The sequence below is a fragment of the Fistularia commersonii genome, chromosome 11 (assembly GCF_037954325.1).
Source record: "Fistularia commersonii isolate RoL2024-O1a breed Wild chromosome 11, RoL_Fcom_v1.0, whole genome shotgun sequence".
NCBI lineage: Eukaryota > Metazoa > Chordata > Actinopteri > Syngnathiformes > Fistulariidae > Fistularia > Fistularia commersonii.
In genome coordinates, this window is record NC_141294.1 from 15943467 (window position 1) to 15966840 (window position 23374).

General features: G+C 51.5%; 4 protein-coding genes across 9 annotated transcripts; 1 reads left to right on the plus strand and 3 right to left on the minus strand.

Annotated features, from left to right (window-relative positions):
- Positions 1-101: 101 nt before the first annotated feature.
- On the minus strand, positions 102-3324 carry LOC147229713 (sperm acrosome membrane-associated protein 4-like). Its single transcript, XM_086155915.1, has 3 exons — positions 2942-3324; positions 705-857; positions 102-588 (listed from the first exon to the last, which is right to left on the minus strand). The coding sequence occupies exons 1-3, from the start codon at positions 2994-2996 to the stop codon at positions 344-346; spliced, it is 453 nt and encodes a 150-aa protein (XP_086012041.1). The 5' UTR covers positions 2997-3324; the 3' UTR covers positions 102-343.
- A 2593-nt stretch (positions 3325-5917) lies between these two features.
- LOC147229714 (uncharacterized) lies at positions 5918-7252 on the minus strand. The gene is made up of 2 exons (XM_086155917.1): positions 7117-7252; positions 5918-6789 (listed from the first exon to the last, which is right to left on the minus strand). Exon 2 carries the CDS (start codon positions 6773-6775, stop codon positions 6014-6016), a length of 762 nt encoding a protein of 253 aa, XP_086012043.1. The 5' UTR covers positions 6776-6789; positions 7117-7252; the 3' UTR covers positions 5918-6013.
- A 2612-nt stretch (positions 7253-9864) lies between these two features.
- l3mbtl1b (L3MBTL histone methyl-lysine binding protein 1b) lies at positions 9865-19992 on the minus strand. Of its 2 annotated transcripts, none has more exons than XM_086155317.1 (22): positions 19973-19992; positions 18506-18629; positions 18159-18354; positions 17869-18082; positions 17655-17784; positions 17441-17492; positions 17020-17114; positions 16834-16938; positions 16597-16732; positions 16433-16524; positions 16205-16356; positions 15891-15967; positions 15446-15531; positions 15229-15339; positions 15037-15151; positions 14785-14884; positions 14300-14494; positions 14113-14214; positions 13964-14028; positions 13465-13637; positions 12624-12686; positions 9865-11383 (listed from the first exon to the last, which is right to left on the minus strand). In XM_086155317.1, exons 2-22 carry the CDS (start codon positions 18614-18616, stop codon positions 11255-11257), a joined length of 2499 nt encoding a protein of 832 aa, XP_086011443.1. In that variant the 5' UTR covers positions 18617-18629; positions 19973-19992; the 3' UTR covers positions 9865-11254. The 2 variants fall into 2 exon arrangements, with proteins under 2 accessions (XP_086011443.1, XP_086011442.1); XM_086155316.1 differs by having other exon boundaries at positions 15864-15967.
- Positions 15974-23374, plus strand: LOC147229716 (putative transmembrane protein 244). Of its 5 annotated transcripts, XM_086155322.1 has the most exons (7): positions 16656-16734; positions 16856-17067; positions 18487-18657; positions 22080-22165; positions 22545-22618; positions 22693-22947; positions 23034-23374. In XM_086155322.1, exons 4-7 carry the CDS (start codon positions 22134-22136, stop codon positions 23126-23128), a joined length of 456 nt encoding a protein of 151 aa, XP_086011448.1. In that variant the 5' UTR covers positions 16656-16734; positions 16856-17067; positions 18487-18657; positions 22080-22133; the 3' UTR covers positions 23129-23374. The 5 variants fall into 5 exon arrangements, with proteins under 5 accessions (XP_086011449.1, XP_086011448.1, XP_086011447.1 ...); XM_086155323.1 differs by lacking the exons at positions 16656-16734; positions 16856-17067 and adding an exon at positions 15974-16004; XM_086155321.1 differs by lacking the exon at positions 16656-16734 and having other exon boundaries at positions 16764-17067.

The window sequence follows — 23374 nt, forward strand, 5'->3', positions numbered from 1 at the left end:
TTTGCAGCCTCTCCCCAGTTTTCTACCAGTATGGGCTGGGTGATCCCTCATTGTGATTATTGTGATGTTAATCAAATACCATGCAGTCTTTGCTTGTTACAAAAGGATTTACTTGTTGGAATTAAAACACCTATTTAAATTAAAAGCAATTTACAAAAGATGAAGACAAGACCATTTCATCCCAAATCGCACAAATCCAAATAGTGTTTTGTTTCTATGACTTCATAAGCAACACAAAAAAAGTTCTGTCCTGTCCTGAAAAAGTTTTTGTTTTTTCTTCAGCATGTGGTTGTGGTCTGTTGGACTTTAACAGGAGGAGTCTCTGCGTCTTGACAGCAGACAGTCAGTAAATTTGGGCTAGCGGCGGTGATCCTGAGTCGTCAGCGAAGATCCAGGCGCTCAGCGCAGCCACTGTGAGGTAGAGAAGAGTGTTGACTAGAGGTCTACGTGCTGAGTTGCAGAACGACGTGTCGCAGCAGTGCTTCGTCATGACAAAGAGGGTTTTGTTGGCAAAGAGCTCCACTGTCGTCTCCACGTTACACTCGTCTTCTCTCACGCAGCCCAGAGTCTTAACATCCAGAACATCAGCTGGGGAAAGAGGGTCAGGTTGTTGAGCGTACAAACACCTCCAATTATTACTAACTTTCAGACTGCTCCTGCTGACCTCTATGTTCCTGTGGTCGTGTATTCCTTATCATACACACCTGCCTTCCCACGGCCCGTGAAGCAGCGCTCTCCGAGGCTACAGTTGGTTTCGGTGGTGTAGCAGGCATCCCAGAAGCCCAGGTCGCAGCGGAAGCACTGCAGCGATTCCTCTGCTGCCTCCATGAACTTCTCCAGCTGCTCCTCCTCATCACCTGACCCCGAGAAACATCACAGAGACTCGACCGTTGAACATGGTAATTCCTGAGAACACGCTGGTGGAAAATTCAGGCGGTTTATTTTTTTTGCTCATTTCAATAGAATTTCCTGCTGATTTTTCTTCAGTAAATGAATGCTGATTCAAGATAAATCCCATGACCAGTTTCTGGAAGTCTCACTTCTTAATAGGCTCCTTTTGCTCAAGATGTCATGGTTATTTCTCCCTTTTAGGTAATTTCTACCAGACCTCTTGGTAATTTATTGATATTGAGGTTAATTTCACAGCAATATTTAGGTAATTCCACGCTTATTTTATGCAAGTGTTCGATTGTTTTTTGCACATTTCTGGTTCATCTTTGATTGTGTGCAGATCTAAATTGAAAACCAAAACCAGGGCCCCCGGGTATTGTGAGAGTTGCTTATTTCCACATTACTAACTCATTTCTGTGGGTCCAGTCATAAACAGCCTGGATGTCCCACTCTTTGACTGGATTAGAAGACACCAATGAAACTGCTAGTCGGACAAATGTTTTGGGACACTACGCCAGTGATGAGCCGCCATTCTGCTCAGAAATACTGTGTTTATTCACCAGCCGTCTGGAGTTTGTTTCTATGAGTGACTTGTATTGTTCAGGGAGGCGTCCATGTCTTAGGGCAGTGACATGTTTCTAATAACCACACAAATGCTGGAATTGATAGAAAGAGCTGCAAGTATTTGACAAACCCCGAGTTATTCCCACACACACACACACACACACACACACACACACACACACACATACTCACAAAATAAAAAAGAAACTGCTGCCAGAGGGACCCACCCCCCATCCATCATTTGAAACTTGTCTTAGCAAACAGGTCAAATTGGACCTCGTGGCCTCTGGCTAAGATTAAGATTAGATTATGAGTTCATTAAGAGTCCGTCCAGCTGCCAAACTGTTCCCTTCAGAGCTGCTTGGGAGAGGGTCATGTCTTCCTTTGGCCCGCAAGACCAGTTTTGTGCATCTCGCAATCCTTATCCCCTCTCATCTTGTTAGCCAGTGCAGGCTTAGTATACTGGCAGACAATTAGTAGTGAGAGGGGGTTTATTGTGCGGCCAGCACAGACGTATTGTCCGATATTTTTAACTCGTAGTACTGCATCATTGCTATTTACCTGGCTGATGCTTCCTTACGTAAACAAACCACAAACAGATGAATGCAACTGTGCCGCAGTGAAATTTGGTTTGGTTCTTTGTGTCTTTGAGCGATTGGATCAGTGAAAGGGGCTGAAACCGCAGCTGCGGTGAAGGTGGACTTTAGCTGCTATTGTCGTGTTATTCTTTTTTAAATATTCTAATCACAGCTTTGTCATTTCATCGAAAACCTGAAGGTTCGATGCTTGACGTCAAGAGCATAATTATATAGTCCCTTTTAAACTTTTAAATCAACTGTCTTCAATATGAGCCGACATGTTTTAGTCGGACTTCACGAAACCAATCGAGAGCAATTTATTACTGACTTATTAAGCTTATTGTATAACCTATTGTATATTTTGTTTTTCTTCTCCTTCTCTGTGACAGCAGCTTGAATATATTTGGATTGAACATTAGCGACGATGTCATTTGGCCTTTATTGTCTCCATCCATTCTCTAGCATTTAAGAAATCAATTCTTGGATCACGAAAGAAGATATTAGCCAGATTAAGGGGCGATAAAAATGCATCCGTCGAAGCCCTTACACATAACCAATTGATCCACAGTGAATTGAATAACTTAATTGGGTTGTCAGACTAAAGCAGATATTGTAAAAACAACCCTGGGAATTTTGAAGCACAGATTTTACTAGATCAAACTATCGATTGATCGAGAGTTTGCCTGATTGAAATGATCACTAGCCAGGCCTACATTACGGTTGAGATGTTGCTTGAAGATTCTGTGTCGTTCTACTGTTAATGTTTATATCGGAATAAATTCAGCAGAAATCTAAAAGTCAGGTTCCTGATATTTCACAACTGGGGTTTCCATCGAATGAACAAAGCTAAGCTGGAACTTACACCCCAGCGCAAAGTTGTTTAACTTGTTGGTCCGCGGTAATCTTACCTTGAGCAGATGTGAATAGCAGTAAAGCAAAAACACAGATTATGGGTCCTCTCATTTTTTCAGCTGGAGGCTTCCTGTGGCGGCTGCACCATGAGGACTTCAGGTTGGAAGCGGACCCAGAATTGGATTAACCGGAGATGCACCTGCTGTTTACGCTGCCACTTAAAGCACCTGACGATTAACAGGAGGGCAGGTTTGAAAGGAGCGGCAGGTACGACCGGGCCGTGGGATAGATGGAAGCTGATGAAGCAGAAAGAGGATGTGCCGGTGGGCGAGCTTATTCTGTCAGATGTGTAAAAAAACCAAACGGTCGGATTTCTGTGTCCAGCTGACAATCGTACCTCGACACAAAGAACTTTTGAGCGAAAGCCCTCCGTGGGCCTGAGGGCTGCTCAGACACACAGATATTTCACACTGGAAGATGGTGATCATAGTGCTCCTCTGTAAGGAAATTGCTTGTGTCAGCAGAGGGTTAAGCTCCTTACATCCTCTTGTCCGTCTGCTCACATGCATATCAATACACAGACACATACACACACACACACACACACACACAACTCCAAGATGAGGATTTGATGCGGTTATAGCTACAGCGTGGCATAAAACCTGTGTGGCTGGATTATGTAACACTGCTGGACACACACACACTCACACTCATACACAGGCACATTTTGAGAAACCTTGAAGGCATATGAATTTGGGGTCTGAAAAGCGAGGCGTTGTTTTACCTGCCAGATTGACCTCACTGAGCCAGGCTCTGAGACACAGCGTTAGACCCTCTCATTCTTCTTGGCAGTCCCAAGATTTTCCAGTCAAGTCCCGAGTCCAGTGTCTAATGGTGATGCTTTCGGGTCCTTTGCTAGTTTTGATGGTTTCTGCACAACCCAAATGCAGGTCGCCATTTAAAGCCAGCTCCTTTTATAAAGGTACTTCTTTTTCTGACATTTCTCAATGTGATGGTTGTTAGTTAGACACGTTGAACTTTTCTCTCAAGCCGCAAAGACAAGCAACTATTTAAGAGACCAAAATGAGAGACTGCAGCTTTTCTAGGGACAATCAGCTGATTGTCTTTGGTTAATACACATTTGTCTCCCTGGGCTGATCAACCTTTTCCAGATCCACTCTTCATTTTATTTGAGATCAAATTAGTCATAGATTATTAAAAATAGAATTGTCTTTTTATCTAATGGTGAAAATATTTCAATGGCAGCTCTTATCAACTCTTACTTTATCCGCAGTGCAGACTGTGAAGAGACAGGACATAAATAAGGTACTAATGAGATCAATAACCTTCCACTGTTGAAGGACCGCATTGCATTTACACGGATAAGTAACATGATGAGACCGTAAGTCAATTAGTCCTTTAATTTTTCCTTATAAACAATGAATTAGTCTGAGCTTTAGACAGAAATTGCCCTTTATTCCATTTTTTTCTCTGTCTTTCAACTTTTCCATGACAGAAAGGTGGATATTCTTAGCTCGTCCACATTTGAGGATATCACCCGATGCTTTGGGAATCGGTGGTGGAGATGATATTGTGCGTCAAGAGTCAGAGTCCTATTAGTCGATGAGTCTGTTGAAGCCAAATTCATCAAACCTCCAAGTGTGAGTCCAGGTTCCGGTCTCATCCTTTGGTGGTGGCACTGCACACTTTTGGTAAAACCGTGTTAAAATGAACGTTTGACGTGTCGGCTCTGCAACCCAGTATATTTAAAATGCATCAGAACCACCGCTTGTGTTTGGATATGTGTGTGTGTGAGAGAGAGAGAGAGAATGCAGAGCGGGAGCTGCTTTTCTCTGTGATACATGTGAAAGAGGCTGGCAGCTCATTGCTCCTTCTCACTGCTACTGGAACATTCATCTCATTCCTACAAACTGAAAACCTTCTCCGTGTGAGAGCAATTGGTGCTGTTTCTTCTGGTTGTGTGTGTGTGTGTGTGTGTGTGTGAAGTGAAACAAGGGGCTGCAAATCACCATACTCTTCAGTCCCAGGCCTCATCTGGATCCCAGCGTGGGCTTAAACAACAAGGAAATACTCCGCAGTCCTCAAGAACTCATAAAAGCCTCGAGACTGATCCCCCACTGCAATTAAAGGCTGGTGGAGAAAAATCCCGGCCATAATTAAAATCTGGCCCCTTTACCTCCCAAAAACAGGCTTGTTTTTCACTCGGCTGCACCTGATCTCCATTGCTCCATGCCTTTTGTTTTTGCTCTTTTCAGAGAGCAACATATCTAAGTGCCTGGGTGTTGTTAAGCGTGGGAACGGGATGATGAAACGATGAGAGGTCGCGATGGTGCGAGAATGACGCTTCCAGTTACTCTTCGCAGCTCCGCTCTTCTCACTTTAGCTGCGTCAGGAATAAATCATGGCAGCCCTCGTCAACAACAACACACACACACAAAGTGTGTGTGTTGTTGTTTTTTTATTTTAATGTCATCACTGCTTCTGAACTTCTGGATTTTTTTAAAGCATCCCACCCAAACCCAGCGGAGGATAAAGAGATGCTAAAAAAGCCGCCTTGTATTGGTGCGTAGCAGCGGCTGGTATATATAGCGGGGCTGTAGGTGTGGAGTGAGAGGAGTGTGAACTCGCGTGTATCTCTTGTTTATACTGAGGCACAATTTCCTCCGACAGAGAGCAGATTAGAGTATGTGTGAGATTAGATAGAGTTTCATTTAAGACCCGATCTGGCGCGTCCCTCTTGTCAAATGTACTCGTGCGGGAGATGTGTGTGAGTGCTCTCCTTAGTTTGGCGCTGGAATAAGTTTTATCGGCCTCCCCCTTCCTTCCTTCCTCCCCCCCGCTCCAAATACGGTCAAAACAAGCAGCGGCTCGGAGGGTTTCGGGCTCTGGGAGACAGCAGAACCCCCATCATCTTTACCATGTGGGCGAGTCGGAACAAAAAATAAACCCCTCGCCGAGTGAGTCAGAAGCACTGCGCCACTCGGAGACATCCAGACCCGCACACACGGTCAGCGTTTGGCGTTTTATTAGAGGAATGCATAGTCTGGACCTCGGCCTGTCGGTCTGAGCCGCAGCTGGCGGGACACCGGTGGAGACCGGGGAGGAGGTCAGTGGTCGGGAGGGGCGGCGGAGTCCGACCACATGTTGAGGTTCGCCTCCATGGAGTCACATGAGTCCGAGTAGACGGAGGAGCGGGAGATGGACGGGCGGGGGGAGGAGTGGGACGGCGGGACGTGGTGGTGCACAACTCGGGCAAGCAGAGTGGACCTCCTCTCCCTCTCCTCCTCCTCCTCCTCCTCCTCCTCCGCTCCTTCCTGACGCTCCACGTCCAGAGTAGAAGTTCCAGAATGGATGGGAGGGGGCGAAGGGTCAGACGGGGTGAGCGGGAGGCCCGGGGCGGCCCACGACCCCGGGGCCTCGGCCCCGTCTTTGCCCTCACAGCCGGGGCCGGGCTGCTCCCGAGAGTCCTCCCAGTCCCCCTTCAGGTCCTCCAGGTCGTCCAGCGTCTCCAGCCTGAGGACCTCCCGGTCCCTGTTCTCGTAGAGCAGCGTGGCGGCGCAGATGAAGATAAACAGACCCACTCCCATGACCACGGGCCCTGCCAGCTTCATCCTCTCCACATGGGTGCTCCCCCGGCCGGCCGATGGCTTGGGAGCCGCCGAGACGTATCCCGCCACGGCCACGGCCATCCCCACCAGCACCACCCCCACCCCCAGCAGGAGCCACACGCCGGGGCCCGAGCGAAGGGGCAGCTTGCCGCCGAGCTCCCCGACCGGCGTCAGGTGGCCGCGGCATGCCGGGGGGCAGCCGGCCGAGGACGAGCTGGAGCGGCTGGAGGCGGGGCTGCAGGCTGCACCGGCGGCCGTCATCCTCTGGCTTCAGGCTGCACGGGGAGGAGAGAGGAGCACCGGGTTACGTAAAACGTGGGGTGCCGCACCCGTGGGAGTGGGAGGACGTCTGTCCCTCCGCACGCAACAGGAAATAGCTGTTTTAATAAGACATGTGGCGCCTTAACGAGGAGCCCCGGGGAGCCCCGGAGGGCTGCAGCCTGCAGCAGACCCGGACCCGGTGGTCCCGCTGCAGTCCTCCACGCACAGGCGCGGGAGAAGTGGTCATTTTACGCTCCCGTGGATTGTTTGCGCACCCACGGCGCGGCGGCCAATCACGTTTGACCCGTTGCGGGTCTAAGCACATCACGACCGGTACTTGCCTTGGTTCGGACGCGAAGGCTGCACACGAACACGTCCTCCACGGGCATCGTCCCGATACATCCCCGGGAGTTTCCTTGTTCACGAGTGTCCGTCCACACTTTGGAGTCCCCCCTCAAAACTGGACTTTGGAAAGGGGGTCCTGCGTGCAGGAAGGAGGTTCGCCCGGCCGGCGTCGTGCGCGGCGCGGCGCGGCGGTGCGGTGGGACTGCGGGAGAGACCGAGGCAGAAATGAAGATTTGATAGGAAGTGAGAGTCTTGTAAAAGTGGTGCAAAGCCGCTCTGCCTCTCTGCTGCCGCTGCTGCTGGCGCCTCTCCGCGGACGTGCGTGTGCGAGTGCGCGCAGAGGAGGGGTCGTGGGAATCCGTGGCCGGTCCCACGGTGCGCCCGGTTATTCTTAGTGATCGGCAGCCAACTAGTTTGGTTGTGCGACGGTTTGAAGCGGCAGCGATTTGACAGTGAGACACTGCTTTTCTACAAAGAACATTATTTTCTCATTTGCTTCACGGATGGAGCCGCACTGACACGGAAGCTCTGCTGCTCGGAGAGCAACATTTGTACTCAATTTTAACACAATAGCTTTTTTTTTTCTTTACTTTTCAATTTTCATTGCAATATTTAATGGACTAATTTGTATTTCATTGTCAATCCAAAGTTGCATAAATCAGTGTAATATGGTAATGATTTTCCTTGGCCTGCAGCCCCAGCAGACAATCAGGATCAGCTCCGTCGGTTTGTTCACACACGCAGGGAATCAGCTGCTGCTCTCACTTCCACCTCGTACAAACGTGCAGGACAACAGCCAGGGGGAGTTTAGCACAGCTCAGTAATGCAAGGGGCCGATGCAGAAAGGTCATATCCCTCATGATGGACTGAGGTGTCTGGATAACTACAGTCCATGTCTCCATCCTGCCCCCTCCTCTTTCCCCTTTCCTCCATCTCCAATGTCCTCCTACCAACAGGAGGTGTAGAACATGTATCCCGGCTGCACCTGTGGTTTCATGAGGAGCTTGGATCCAGGCAGTCTCACACAAGGAGTTGATCTAAGTGATGAATTCTGTTAAATTAGTCCACGCCAAGAAGGGATTTCTTTCATGCAGAGTTAACATTAAGTACTTTATTTTGAAAGTTTCAGTTATTTCACAGTTGTGCTTCAGTACAAATTCCCCCCCCCCCACCCATTGTGCGGAGCGAACCTCGGCCTCCGTTCAAGTCTTTGTGCTTCGAGAATCCCTCTGAAGATGTTTGGAAACCCGTTTGGGGTTGTGAAATCTGTCAAAGATAATTTCAAATATATTTTTTCTCCCTGCTAAATCATAGTTTCCTGTTTTTACACCCAAATGCCGGATAAATCCCATCTGGGCCGCTCTGTTCCAGCAGCCTCTCCGGTGAGGGCCACGAACGAGCCATTAGCAGCCAGAACCCTTGTTGTCTGACTCTTAATTTGTATCCTGCGGGGCCCGAAGGTGGTCCGTGGGTAGCGCGGAGGGGGTGGGGGAACTCCATGCACGATCCCATGTGCGTGAGTTGTTCCTCTTTGCGTTTTAGCCACAAAGTACGAGCACCGAAGGGCCCTGGTGGTGAATCTGAGTCAACTTCCACTCTCGGCCCCGCCGCCGCTGCGTGGGACACCACCGTTCACTCGTGGTTAATCTGAGATTTGCAGCTTTTCATTTCAACTGTCGAGTCTAGAGCCTCTGATCCTCCACTCCCGGAAGAAGTTTCCATATTTTCAAACGCTCCATATTTGCACTAAATGAACGGGACAACATGCTTTTGAGGTGTTGGACGCTGCAGAAGTGTTTGGCCGAATTTTTTATTCTGAATTCATAAGGGGTTGGGGTGGGGGTTCCTCAAAATGAAAATAAAATTCCAGCCAACTTTTCGACAAAATTCCTAAAAGGGCTCAGTTGACAGCCGTGGTATCCATGACAACCAGCAAACTGGGCCGCTTTGTGTTATGGGGGGGGGCAGACTTATTCATCTTTATGAACTGAAGAAACAAATGTTTTTACAGCATTCGGTCTCCAAGTTTCCTAATAGTTTTGTTTTGTCTCTTCAAATCTTCCTTTGTTCCAATTCTCAAATAATTGTTTATTCAAACTAATTAGATCATAGTCAGATGGATGCATGGACCTGTGGGTGAAGCCTCAGGCTGCTGTGGCCTGGAATGGTTGTGTCACGCCATGTGGCCAGACAGGACACGCAAACAACCGTCCAAACACACAAACACACACACCGGGCCCTCACACTGTCCCTAACCCCCTCCCATGTCTTGCAGCCCCGGATCCTGGCACCGCTCACTCCTCTTTATCTAATTGCAACAAAACACCGCAGTGAGATCACTGGTCTCCCAGGGCGGAGACACATCATCTCACCGTGGGGCCAAAAGATGATTTGGATGTGAGGTCCATCCCTCTGTCCACTCACAGCCGGGAGGTGAGAAACTGCAACTCAGTCCCACAAACATAATTCCCTTTTCTCAAGTTTTTTCCAGAAACCCCGTTAAGAAGAGCCCTTTAAATCTGCCCTCCTCTCATCTTAAGCCTCTGTAGGTTTTCAGACTTTATTCATCCCTGGGGTTATTTCATTTGTCAGTCTGCAGGGAGAGATGGTAGAACATGAAATAAAGGGGAGTTTGTCATTTGGGAGCCGGGCGAACACAAGAGTTTTGTTTATCTCTGCTGTGAAATATCTTGGACGTGTTTACAAAGTGTGACACGAACGAGGACTTTCCACCAGCCAAAGAGAACCAGGAAGTTTCTTTTTAATATTTGTCCTGTGTCAGTGTGTGGTGAAATGATTGAGGCCAGGCGGGGGAGGGAGGGGGAGGGGGGCGGACAGTGTGCATCTCATTTATTTCACACATTCACACACTCCATCAAAGCTATCCGGGAGCCAAAGAAGCGTACCGTTACCCCTTAAATTAGAATACATAAATAAAAGCTGTTTGCATATAAACAGTTGCTGATGTACATATTCCAACCTGCTGAAGTACACACCCACTTGAAGACACTGGCTGTTTTTTTTTTTTTTTTCTTTTCCCCTCCTCAAAATCTATGAATTGAGGCTCGTATTTCCAGTCGACTGTCCATCCGTTCCCTGCGATACAAGCGTCAAAGCCTTTTGCATAAACCGAGCGGGAGCGAGTCCTTCTGTAGCTGTATATTATTTACAATGGAACGAGGCAGACTCTCGGAAACAAAATAACCAAGTGCTGCCAAACCCCCCACCACCCCCCCCCCACCCCTCGAATCCGTGTTCATGTGCCGTCAGAAAAGCAGAATGAGGCAGAAAAAGACGAGGGCCGGTTTGTTGTCCAATCCTGGCTTAAAAAAAAAAAAAAAAGACCACGAGTTTTAACAGTTAGCCCTTCGCCCTGCTTTGAGTCACACAACTCTGACCAGAACAGCAAGACATGAGCTGTTGGAAGATTACATCCTCAGTTCTCTCTCACACACACACATGCACGCACACACACACACACACACCTTACCCTCCCCCATTCAGTCTAAGTTGCAGCCAACTCCTTTCAACTCTTGCCTTTGGGTTCGAGGAGAAGCTCACTTTCTCCATCTAGAGGAAAAAGACTTCACTACATAGTGCTTCTGCTCCACTGGGTTTCACATTTAAACACCCGCCCCCGCCCCCCGATTGTATTTGCAGCGTAATAAAAATCAGTTACCAAAAGTATAGCAAAATCAAACAAACAGAGAAAACAGAACACTTATTCTGCCGCCTCCCGGCGCGAGCACCGTTTCGTAGCAGTTCAAATAAAAATAAAAAAAAAAACATGGAAAAAAGCAACAAAACCGTGAGACTGGATCCGACGGGTAAACTGTACAATGTTAAGAAGCTCCGAAGGTGTCTGTAGTTCATGTCGATATTTATACTTCCGTAAACAAACACAATATAAGTTAAAGAACCCTCGTGGTGGCTCCCTCCGTGCTGGAGAAATGGACGTTTGTCGGAATTGATGGCTTCCTCTTGTTCTCCACATGTAGTGACTGGGTAGAGCGGAGCCCCGTGTCCCCCGGGGTCCCCCTGGCTGACCGCATTTGCCTTCCGCAGACGATCCAGCGGGCCGGAGACCAGGGGATTGCTGGCAACGACCGACCCCCTCCCGGCGAAAGCGGGCTCTCATTCTTCGTCGGCGTTCTTCAGCATGAGGATGGAGTTGTAGATCTTCAGCGCCGGGCCCAGCTTGATTGACAGGATCTTGACGATGTCCGCCTGGGTGAGCAGCAGGAAGGCCTCGCCGTCTATTTGCTGGAGAGAGAGAGAGAGAGACAAGGCCGGTTAGGGTTCTCCTTAAAGTGCGACATCCACTTGGAACCTCGATGGATTCCATTTTTATTGATAGTTGATATCACTTAATGTGCCCCCCTCTGTGTGTGCGTGCAAAAAGGACGACACCGGGTGCATTTAGGTTGGAAAAGAAAACCAGACGTTAACCTAGAATTGGTGGGCTTCAGAAATATAGCTAAATGTCAAGCAGAGCATGTGAAAATGTAAATAGGGTATATGGACGCCGACAGGAAGTAAGGCTGTCAGCTGCGGGTTCTATCTAGATCAGATGGTAGGTGTTGGGCGTCTCGGTCTTGGCATCACCACACCATCCAAGCAGAGAGCCAGACGTACGTAATGTCCAGCTGGGAAACCTGTGACGCTGCCCTTTAAATCATTCCTGAGGAAAATCCGCGCAAAGCTGAGTAAATGAGTAGCGGCTTCTGGGGAGTTTTGTTTTATTTTCACAAAGGCCGCCTCCGGACGCAGATGTCCTATTACAGTTGGTCTGACCGAACTGGATTTTAAACTAATGTTATTACACGCCACTATTCGGGAAAAAGAAGTACTGGTTCAGATCCTCCTGGTCTGCTCTTTTATTTCCCCTCCCGGTCACAGCAACCCAAAAGGAATCAGGATGACGAGTTCAGACAAGAAAGGAAAGCTTGTTGAGGAAGACGTTAAGTTTTTTTCCCCTTCTGTCTTTGCTTTGATGAATTTGTTCACAACACCTGATTAGCTTTTAGGAGTGGTGTGAAGAGAGCTCCATCCACTGTATGGGCAGAGCAGATGATAAAGACCGGCTCTGAGTGAATGGGCTGCTGGCAGCGATATAATGCACCATTAGTCGGGAAATACGAACGGAGCTCATCCGGCTCAGCGCTGCCGTTTGCTTTGATTTAGAAGGCAATGATGAGGTGAACTCAAACGTCCGTGCCGGTGATAAAACCCAGAACAACTCCTCGGGGCGGTGGCGCTGTGGATAGTTTTTGGGGCGGACGGAGCCCTGGCTAATGGCTAAATAAAGACTCGTCTGCCGGTTTACAGAGGCGGGACGTGAGCGTACGGATTTCAAATTTCATCTTCAAAGATGTATTACTTTCCACAGGGGGACCCTTAAATGGAAAACTGTGGCAGGAATGTTGCAAGAAGAAACGGTTCCGGGTGAGTTTGACACAGCGCCCGGATCACAAGGCAGACGTGGGACGAGTTCTTTACTTACTTCTGTTTTAAAAGTAGCAGCGTGTTCTTTACAGCCCGGGAGTCCTTTGACAAAACTGGCAACCTGACGACAGAGAGATGACAACATCAGGCAGCTGACGTCAACGGAACAGGAGAGCTTACAGTGCATATCCCGGTGTGAAATCACTGCCGTGTGTGTGTGTGTGTGTGTGTGTGTGTGCACACATGCATGCCTCTTGTTCTAAAAGCAAATGTGGAGTCTGTGGCTGCCAAAAAATGAGCGTGTTTGCGTTCCTCTCAGCAGGCATTCTGAGGAGGCACCGGTGGAGAACAGCTACGTTGGCCCATCACGAGGGGCGGAGCTACTGACTGCCACCAAGAGGCAGGAGGTCCAGGTGGGTCTGACATTTCCTACAACCAATATAAAATCTCTGCTCTTGCCCGATTCCCTCCGATGGCTTCGCCTAAGCTTAAAAGAACAACTGAAAAAAAAAATGGTAACTTTTGCAAACAGACAATATTGTGAATATAACATAACGTCCAAGAGGTACTGTTTACTTCAAGTGGAAGCCTGATGGGCATTGGATCGTGTTTTATTCCCAGCATTAAGAATGAAGTTGATCTAACTGGTTTGCGGAGGGCCGCAGCAGCTTCGGTTATTGACAGTGCCGCTATTGAGGGACAGAGCCACAGTTTGTTCTGCAAAAGAGGGCAGAAAACAAAACAACCGCTTGCCGGAGTGCGGTGGGGAACAGCAGACGTTCGAAGCGCTTTCGGACTGAAGACGGCTTCTGTGTAGCGCGCAGACGCGACGCGACGCGCTGAGTGTGTGAGTCGGGGCTCGAGTGACTGGACGCTGTGTGTGCCGGAACGTGTCTGACCTCCTCCGCGGTCCACGCCGCCACCCTCTTGGCAGTCAGCCCCAGGACCTCGGGCAGCAGCTGGCAGTGTTTGTCCCAGCAAAGTGCCACTCGGTGGGGGGTGGCGGCAGACATGCCGGGGGAAAACACCGATTCGTGAAGGGCCTGCTGAAGAGAGATGGAGTCCGGGGAGGCTGTTTAAAGGAGAAAGGGGGAGAGACGGCTGTTAGCGGGGCGAGGTAGCGATGATGAAGCCTCGTTTGTCGACTGATGGCGCCACCGACTGATTTAAACACTTCAAAGATTGGTCGACGTACATGAAGGAGACCGTCCGGCTCCTCGGGTGTTTCCCGACCAGAACTGGTGGACACCCAGGGGAGCGAGCGGCTGCCAGAACACAGTTTAATTGATTTGACTCAATTAAATGGGGTCATTCCTTTATTTCTCCGGATCAAATTAAAAGCTGAATCCATTAACTGTTACTGCTTTAACTAAGCTGATTTTACGAGCGCGCGCGCACCTTTATTGTCGGCAAGCTCCTCTTTGACGTAGTGCATTTTCGGATATTTGGGAACCGGAGCGGTCCTGAGGGAGACCACAGCATCAGTGTTAGAAGATACTCTGTTTTAGAAGCCTCCTGGACATCCCTGCGGGGCGACTGACTTCTACCTCTTCAGCCGACTTCCATTTTGGCTCTGTTCGCCGGCGCCCCCCGGTGGCTCCGGCTGGCTGTTGCGCCCCAAGCGCTCAGCTTCCGCTACCGCCGGTTTCCTAGCAACAGGGATAGCCAGGTATTAGAGAGACGGGCGAGCGGGGCTGCATGCAGAGCGGTGAGACGAGCGGCTGCCCGGCAGACCTGCTCTGGGGGTCTTCCGCTCCTTCGAGCTGGTCCGGCGTGGAGGCCGTCGGGGTGGTGGAGTTGGAGTGAGGCTCGGGGCGTCGCCCCCGGGGTTGGGGTCCGCTCAGGGCCACGGGTCGCTCTCCGCTGAGTCGGTCCGGCAGCAAACCCTCCTTGTTCAGGTTCATCTCCGAGTACGGACAGCTCACCTGCCTGCACAGGAAATCGGGATGAACCCTCTTTGTTTTAGTTATCGAGCGCAATCCGTTCGTGTAAATGAACGCAATGGAATGACCAAAAAAAAAAAAAAAAACAGACACGACAGCAACGCGATACAGAAAACACACAACGCTTGAGACCGCATTGTAAAAATTAGAAACAAGAACAGCTGCATGGGATTGAAAACAGCATAAGAGGATTTCCGTGTGTCGGAAACTAGGAGGGCGGGCTGAGGGGGCGACAGGAGCAGTGTGTCCCTGAGGTACGGAGGATGAGCCACTGACGTGTAGTGGGTCCCATAGCGAGGTCCTCTGATGTGTCCCACCCCGTTGCATCCTGGGGTGGGACATCCCTGTCCGGGGGCGCTGACCACGTCGCTGGAGCCTGGAAGACATGCACACACGGGATTCTTAAAACAACAGTAAGATTATTTCCACTGCCGACTCATAATTCCGCCCACAGCCAGCATTTAAATGGAGGCTCGTCCTGATGATTCATCTCCTCGGATCACACGACGGGACCGCTCGGTGTCTCACCGTTGGGGTTTTGTAGGGGGTGTCCCGTTTTCTGACACCACCCGACGGGATGCAGATCGGGGCAGTCCGTCTCCACCCAATAGTCGTACTCTGGGTTCCAGCCGTCGAAATGAATCTGGAGAGAAAACCCCGGTTGGACATGAGCAGAGCGGCGAAGATTGGAGCAGGTCTCCACAAAAGGCCATCTCCGACCTTGAGCCTGTGGTCCTCTGTGTCCGCAATAGTCGTGACACGAATGAGCATTGGATTCCTTTTATCCACGGCCTCTACCTTCATCCCGACCTGGAAGCCATGCGGAGGGCGCTGCAAGCACAGGCACAGGTCACAGGAGTGTGTGTGTGGCTTACTGTCAAGCACATCTCCCGGGGGTCTTTGCTTCCAGGTGTGTGTGTGTGTGTGTGAAATATACCGGTTTGAAAGCGCGAGCGGGTGCCGCCTGGGTCCCCGTCTCCTCCAGGTATTTCTCCCACGAGAAACTCTTGGGATGCTTGTATTCTAGCGAGGAAGAAGACGAGACGGTCAGTCAGGACATTCAAACAGATGTGAAAACACAAGGTCATCAGAATCAAATGTTGTTCAGTCAAAGTGCAGGCACTGACAGTGGCATGCATTCCTGCAGGCATCTAAGTAGAAATAACTTCCTCACATTCATGCCCGTAAAACTCTCCTAAGGCTAGCGTTTTTACAAATACCGAAAATACACATTTCCAATACATCGAGCACCTTTAAGAAGAACGAGTAAGAACATCGGCCCTAACACGGTTCCTATCTAGCGTTAGATCCTAGGTTAGTCTGGCCCTACGTATATTCAAATAGATCATACTGACCCACATGTGTCTTGGTCTGTGTCTTACCAGCTGGCGTGGTCAGAGTCAGCTCGGCCTCTTCGCAGTAACCCACGGGATGGATGTACGGACTGCTAGCGTCACACCTGAGCACCGGACACACCCGTTTACCGTGAGACACAGGTAGGATGAGGCTGACACACGCGTATTAGCCTGTTGCTGCAGCGTTAACGCTGTGACTCTATGTGCATGTCCTACCTGTGGCAGATTTTGGTCCTGATTTTTTTTTTTTAATAATCTCTGTTATCCACAATTGCGGTACATTCCGGGTGGCGCTTCCTGTTTGTGTGAATAAACCGGTGGCGCGCCGCCGCCAGGCTCACCAATAATCGTATGTGTCATCCCAGTTGTCAAAATGAATGAGCAGCCTGTTGTCGACCACGGCTGCGATGGTGGCCACGCAGATCAACGACGGGTTCTTCCTGTCGATCGCCTCCAGTTTCATCCCCGCGCGGAATCCGGACGGGGTCACGGACTAAACGGAGGTAAACGAACATTCAGAATCAGCCTGTGAGAAGGTTCTGCAGCATGAAGACCGGCCCGGTCCTCACCGTGTTGAGGCTCTTGAAAAGGTGCTTGGGGGCCAGTTGGCCCCTGCAGTTCTTCACGTACATGCTCCAGTTGAACTCCCCTTCCTTACAACCTGTAACGACAACAGCTAGGTGTTATCCGTAAGATGACGGCTGGCCTTACCGGCTGCGTGTGACGGGAGTACCTTTGGGCAACAACAGCTTATGTCCGTTCTTTTCACACCATCCTGCAGGCTTCAGGTCCCACGAGTCGGCATTGGCCCAGAAGTCATAGCATTCTGGGTAGCCGTCGAAGTGGAGTCGTACCCTGTAGCCTTGGATCTGTAAGTGTGTGTTGGGGACAGGAGGGAAATGAAAAGACGAGCGACAGACGGCGATACATTAAACGCTATCAGGTGGGATATGAATAACCGGATCCATACTTCCGCCACGCTGAGCACGCAGAACAGAGATGGGTGACATGGGTCCAGACCCTCCAGCTTCATCCCCACCTTGAAGCTGTTTCTGCTCTGAGGGAACGACTGATGCTGCAAGACCGAGAGAAATCACGCTGTCTGAGCAGGAAGGATTCCAGCTCTGCATGTCCAACGACAGGAGGGGGCGGGTACCTCTTTGAAGAGTTTGACCGGAGCAGCCACGGCCCTCTCCTCCTCCAGGTAGGCAGGCCAGCTCCACGCTCGCTTCTTGTTCAGAGGGGCCGTCACTGGGAAAGGGAGGGAGCACAGGTCAGCCAAAGCTTACGTGTCAGACTGTAGGGAGGTGAATGTGAAGAACTTCCCCCCAAAGCACTATTTGTTAACATCTGAAATATAAAATGGCACTGTCCTGGTAGGTGGCCTGTGACCAGCTTCTTAAGAGCATCAATGTCACACCCGGCGTACACTGCCTTCTAAACCTCCTTTGTTATTTCAATATGAAACAACACGGCCTTGAAAATTCAGGGGGATGAAGGAAGCAGCGCAGCTCAATCACACACACTATTTTGCGATATTGATCTTAGCGTGAAGGTGACTTGTGAGACAAACGTACCGAGTTTGGCCATTTTTGCTGCTCTCCTGCCTTTAGTGGACTTTGCTTTCTCCTACAGAGGGAGAAACGCACCGTGTTGGGAAACAGCACAACATCATGTGTTTTCTCATCCATGACAATCATAGTTGCTGACAATTCCAAAAAGCTCTATTTTGTGACAACACTTAAAGAGAATATAATAAAGGGAAAGCAGATGCTTTTGGAAGTGCCGTACCTCTGGTTCCTCTTGGTTGTCTTCCTCTTCATCGCCAGAGTCCATATAGATTTTCCTCTTTTTGCGCACACGCTTCCCAAGCCTCTCATTGTCAGCGGCCTGACTCTCCCGCGCTTCCCCTGGAGATGACCTGCACCAAAGTTGGGCTCACGGTTCAACAAACTGACACGCACACGGTTAAAAGTGCTGGTCGCCAAGAGCTTCGGGACCTCACCTGCCGCTGGAGGGCTGAGCGCACGTGGAGCTACAGAACTTCCCCTGCAGGAGGGCATCCTGGGCGACGTGGCCGCCGCAGGCCCTGCACCTCGCCAGCTCGCCGTTGGGCCCCGCGTCCGCACCGGTGCCGACCTCCACGCTCGGACCGACCTCCACGTTGGGACCCTCCACGCTTGGGCCCTCCTCCAGAGACAAGAGGACGGGACGCAGGGCTGGAGGGCAGAGGAAACATTGAAGGAGCTGTACAGATGCACAACGGAACCGTTAAACAAATATTGGCTCACACACCTTTTGGTTCAGACGATACGGACTGACTCTTATTCGCAGCTGCCGCCGCCGTACCCGTCTGTGATTGGCTCTCGGGCGGAGGAGTGGGGCTGTGAGAGGGCGCCGGATCCAAGGTTTCACTGGCGGGCTCAGCCTCCTGCCCTTTGACCTCCACGTCCGTGACGATCTCAAGAGTACCAAACTCCGTCATGCGAAACTGAAAAACGGGGGACAAACGACACTTGACGTCTGCGGGGCCTTTGAAACCCCACCCCGCTTGTTTGTCACACCGAGCGTTGTTTGTTTTTGCATTAAATTGTCTGTGGGGTGTGTGTGTGTGTTTTGCCAGAAGCGTGTCCTGGATGTACCCTGATGTTACTGCCCGGCAGAGTGGCGATGCCGTCCTTCCAGTCCAGAGCGCCGATCATGTCAAAGTCGGCGCCCTGGGAGGGGCCGTCGCTGGGTGGAGTGTCAGCCATTTCCACTCCTCACCTGCACCGACAGCCACACAGAGGACACGGTAAGGCGCCGTCCACGGACGCGGGGGTTGGGGGCGGGGGCGGGGGTGGGGACGCGGCCCCCCCCGGGTCGGCCGAGCGCCGCGGATGCACAAATGTACCCACGCAGCACAACTAACAGGCGTGTTCTGCAGCATCACCGCTAGATGGCGACTGCGCGGAGGCTTGCGGGATCCACCATGCACTTCGGATTCAGACAAAACACTGAGTAATAATATTGTTTTGCTGGCCAACTGGCGGGGAAAGACGCGCACAAACGGCCGCAACGGGACGAGCCGTCATCATGACCGCTGGCAAAGCCGGCGGGAGACGTCCCAACTTCCAGCGAATCACACAAGTTCATCTTTTTCTCGTTTTAAGCGTATCCCCCGCAAACGGCGGTGTGCCGGGCAGTGAACAGCCGTGGGTCCGGGTTATTTACCTTTCCCACGGAGAACGTCGCTTTCTGCACCGGCTCGCCGAACTTACGGCCCTTTTAACCCCGCCAATATTACGTTATAACGATTTAGTCCCGATGCACGGCCAACACTGAATCGAGGCGCTATTTGCGTCTCTCCGTGCGGGTGTAAGAGTGAGAAAAGTGCACGGCAGGCCGGAGTGATGTGTGCACATGAAGTTTGCGTGCGCGGCCGTGCGTCCGGGTCCGCCGTGGACACGAATAAAGTGAATGTAAGAGCGCCCATGATTAGCATTCGTCTTATACAAAATGGCGGAGCATAGGAAGAGGCCACCAACACGCTTAAACTATGGAAATTACTCAAGTTACCGCTTTAAACAAAGGACGCCGAGCCGCCACGGGTCCCGCGGGGCCGGACGCGGGCCGTGTAATTTCCCGCCGGCTTGTTTTCCTTCGCCGTGGGTATTTTCTTCACTTTCCCCTTGTCACGGAATGTCAGCCCGGGCTGCTAGCTAGCGCCGAGGGAAGCTAGCAGGCGGCTAGCGGCGGTCCGTTGGAGTGGCTAGCCGTAGCATCGGGCTGGATGCGGCCAGCTAAGGACGAGCCGGGATAAAGAAGTTTCCCGGTCCGTACCGGCGGCGGACGCGGTCTGCGACCCGCACACGACTCGACCGCCGCCGTGCAGGCGGACGGTTGAGCCGCGCTCCCGTTACGGGCTCCGGCGCTGTTGATTGATTAATTTCTTGTCTAGAAACTTGAAAAAAAAAACCGATTTATTGTACCCGCTTTAAATCAGAGTGGAAACGACGGGAACGGACGGCCGGTCGCCGAACGGGAGCCGACGTGGCGGAATGCGCCGCGGTCGGCGGCGACAATAGTGTCGCCGGACGCGCAGGTTTAATAACATTAGTGGAACTCACCTCGCTTCTCTGCAACTCTTATTTGGAGCTGGACGCGCTACTGCGCATGCGCCGCACGCGCGCTGCCCCGCAACTTTGGGGCTCGGAAAAGTTCACTTTACGATGCCGGCCGCGTGCACGGCGACGTGCACACGCCCCAGGCACAATTCAGACGTGACCGTCGCGACCCACGGAGCCGACACACACACACACACACACACACACACACACACACGCACACTGTGTATCAATGGAGCGCAGCATCTGCCATTGTAAACGTTGCGGGTGGAGGAGGGGGGGGGGTTGGTGTGTGCGCGTTTGCGTTGATTATCCCGTTTTCCACGCACTTTGCAAACTTCAACCACCGCTCACAACGGAGATCTTGCGATACCGACACATAGAGGTGCGGGGCGACCGTGCCCCGCTGACACACATGAAATGACGTTATACCGGAGCTCATCATCTGGACACATCACTATGTGTGTGTGTGTGTGTGTGTTGCACACGCTCCTGCAGCCGTGGTGGCTCCTGTCACCCCCCCCTCGTGGATCCGCTGGACGCCGTCCACCGACCGTGACCACATACGACCCATTACTCCAGCCGTCCGTGGCCGTGGAGTGTGTGTGTGCTTTTTTGTTCCTGATGCTGGGTGTGTCTCCACAGAGACCTCCAGCTTGCAGACCCCGGCGGTTCTGCAGCGGAGAACATCGGGGCTCCGCACACACCCGCAGCCGCGTCGGGCTGGCGGTGCACGCCGGCCAGAGGACAGAGGCCGCCGTGCACATAGGTGGACCTCTCTTCTCCTCTTCCTCCTCCTCTTCTTCGTCTTCCTCCCCCTCCTCCCCCTCTGGAGCGGAGCTCCGGCCCTGGCTTGCTCCCCTCTGCGGCCGCTAGGTGGCGGAAGACGCCCACGTTCCGTATCGGGATTATCGGGGTCGGGAAGAAACGCAAAAACCCCGCACGATTCCGCACTCATCTGTCGGTATAACAATCACGGGAGCGAACCATGACATGGCCTTCAAGGGCAAGGCGGTGGACTCCAAGGTAGGTGGGGGGGGAGCGGACGCGGCAGTGAGCCGGTGCGGGGTGGGGGTGGTGCGTCAGAGGATGCGGACCTGACAGGTTGCGGTTTATTCAAATATCGCCCATGTTTTTCTGTTTGCTTTTTTTGCGGTGCAAATGAATGGGAATGCGGGGGGGGGGGACGTGCGTGTTCGGGTTTGCAGCCGAACCCAGTCATTGTCCGCCTTACCGCACACAGGTCACCCCCCCGCAGCCTCGGTAATCTCCAACAACCTGTGCACTCAGTGCCGGCTGGCACGGACACGAACGCTAACCGTGCGTGACAGACAGCCCGCGTCGTGTCATTTCTCCTGCAGAACATTTGAGAAGGTGGAGCAGAAGAACTGTTGCTTTGAAAAGATCCCCGAAGAGAGCGGGGATTTAAGGAAGAAGTTGGGTCTCCAGGTTGGTCGGAGGTGTCCAAGCGGAGTTCTTCTGCAGACTCAATGGAGAGTCAGGGAGTGGAGGCCCTGTGAGGTTTCAGATGTTGGTCCAGAGCTTACTGGTCTGCATGTGTGTGTGACGGCAGCCATCCTTTCAGCATCAGATGCTGCTCTGCAGCTCTCCTTCAGTTCATAGTTGGATAACACACACACACACATTTACCAGCTGTTATTCATCAGCCAAGGAGTTCGTCCTTGAATCAGTCATCCAACGACATCATCTGGGGTCCTGGCTGCTTCATTGTGTTTTGTTCTTTCTCTGCAGCTCTTTTACAAGCCAGTCGAGGCCGTAATGAAAGCTAGGGGATCGTTCCCAGATGTGGGTCGTATCCATGCAGAGCATTGACGTCCCAGGTAGCAGCCTTTTAGAGGGATTACCTCCCATGGTGCTAGAGGTTAAAATCAGTCAGCGTCCCCCCCTTCCAGGGAACCCCTGGCCCGGTGACCCCAGAATCGTGCTCGGACCCGTCTATCGCCTGTTTGGTCGGTGCACACAAAGTTGTGGAGGTTTTTAACAGAATGCCTGGAAAGGCCAAGAGTCCAAGCAAGATGAATCCAAGGGAATAGAGTGGAATAGATAGCAGGAAATGATGTGTGACCACTGTGTGTCTCCTCCTCCCCAGACTGTGCTCTCCAACCTGCTGCTGTGCCTGCTCATCTTCTACTCTCTCTTCTACATGATTGGAAGCGTCTGCTTCGGCGCTTTCAGGTGAGAACCGGACCACACCACGGCAGCTTACAGGAAACATCCAAACAAATTAGTTTGAGCGGAAATGCGCCCTTCTTTATCTCCCGCCGCTGGAGGCGCAGAGACAGTATTTTTCTATTTAATGGAACTCATGCAAAGGCTGTGAAAGCGCAGGATGTTGACATTTTTGAAAGGGTGGGTGTTGGTGCAGTGACACCCTGTTGCAGTCAGAGAAGAGGAGGTTGTCCGTCTTGGCATCCGACAACAGCCAAGATGACAAATGGGTGTTTCCCCTCCCAAAAATATTGCAGGATTCTTTCACTTTTCTGCATCATCACAGAGGAGCGCTGTGATTAGCGGCACGGTGACCGCTGGGTGTGTTTTCTCCTGTTTAACCCAGGCTGGAGCACTTCGATGGCCTAATACCGTTCGACTTTAAGACCGAGCCCGCCGAATCAAACTCCAAGTATTTGGGTGAGGAGGATGAACACGCTGGAGAAAAGTCCTGTGAAGTGTGTGATTGTGAACTGTGTGTGGTCTCCTCGCAGTGAACCTCCTGTCCTTGGAGCTGACCTACTTCTGCAGCGGCATCCTGTTTGCGGCGGTGGTGAAGAGGCGAGTGTGGGACTACGCTCTCACCGTGACCTTCTTGCACGTGCTCATCACCAGCATAGGTGAGGATGAAAACGCCAGAGCCGTCAGCCCGCCGTGGTCACTGAGAACGCTGAGCTTGGCGCCTGCTTTCCTTCTTTTTGCAGTGATGCTGGAGTTCCCTGTGGTTTGGCAGTGGTGGCTGGCTTTGGGTGAGACGCGCCGCTCCCTCTCCTCAAGATGACCGCCTTTCAACGGTCACTTCTGTTCAATGTGGCGCTTTATCCTCATCTGACAGGAAGCGGCTTGTTCCTGATGATCTGCAACGGACAGCTGATTGCCTACTTCACCTGCCACGGCGACCAGAGCTACGCCTCCTTCAGCATCTACTGAGAGCCCGAAGCCACTCTGCAAGCTCTTCTGCACTGAACCTGAGAGGAGACTGGAAGGGTGATATTACTCCCTTCTCCATCAAACATGGAATCGGCCCCAGGTGTGGTTTAGGAGACAGTATTCAGATGGAAATGTGAACACGAGGCTCTTCTTGCCGGTGCAGCACAATGACTGGGGGAGGTATTCTGAATGTATTATTTGAGCGGGAGTGTTTGTTTGACGTTATAAAGATATAAATGCCGACAA

Coding starts and splice junctions, on each gene's coding strand:
- LOC147229716 (XM_086155319.1), top strand. CDS start 20,963: ATGGCCTTCAAGGGCAAGGCGGTGGACTCCAAG. Junction 20,996..22,079: donor GCAAGGCGGTGGACTCCAAG/GTAGGTGGGGGG, acceptor CCTCCTCCCCAG/ACTGTGCTCTCCAACCTGCT. Junction 22,619..22,692: donor ATCAAACTCCAAGTATTTGG/GTGAGGAGGATG, acceptor GTCTCCTCGCAG/TGAACCTCCTGTCCTTGGAG.
- l3mbtl1b (XM_086155316.1), bottom strand. CDS start 18,616: ATGGCTGACACTCCACCCAGCGACGGCCCCTCCCAGGGCGCCGACTTT. Junction 16,939..17,019: donor CGGTCAAACTCTTCAAAGAG/GTACCCGCCCCC, acceptor TCGGTCTTGCAG/CATCAGTCGTTCCCTCAGAG. Junction 16,357..16,432: donor TTTTCAAGAGCCTCAACACG/GTGAGGACCGGG, acceptor ACCTCCGTTTAG/TCCGTGACCCCGTCCGGATT.
- LOC147229713 (XM_086155915.1), bottom strand. CDS start 2,996: ATGAGAGGACCCATAATCTGTGTTTTTGCTTTACTGCTATTCACATCT. Junction 858..2,941: donor GCTATTCACATCTGCTCAAG/GTAAGATTACCG, acceptor TCTCGGGGTCAG/GTGATGAGGAGGAGCAGCTG. Junction 589..704: donor CACGGGCCGTGGGAAGGCAG/GTGTGTATGATA, acceptor CTCTTTCCCCAG/CTGATGTTCTGGATGTTAAG.
- LOC147229714 (XM_086155917.1), bottom strand. CDS start 6,775: ATGACGGCCGCCGGTGCAGCCTGCAGCCCCGCCTCCAGCCGCTCCAGC.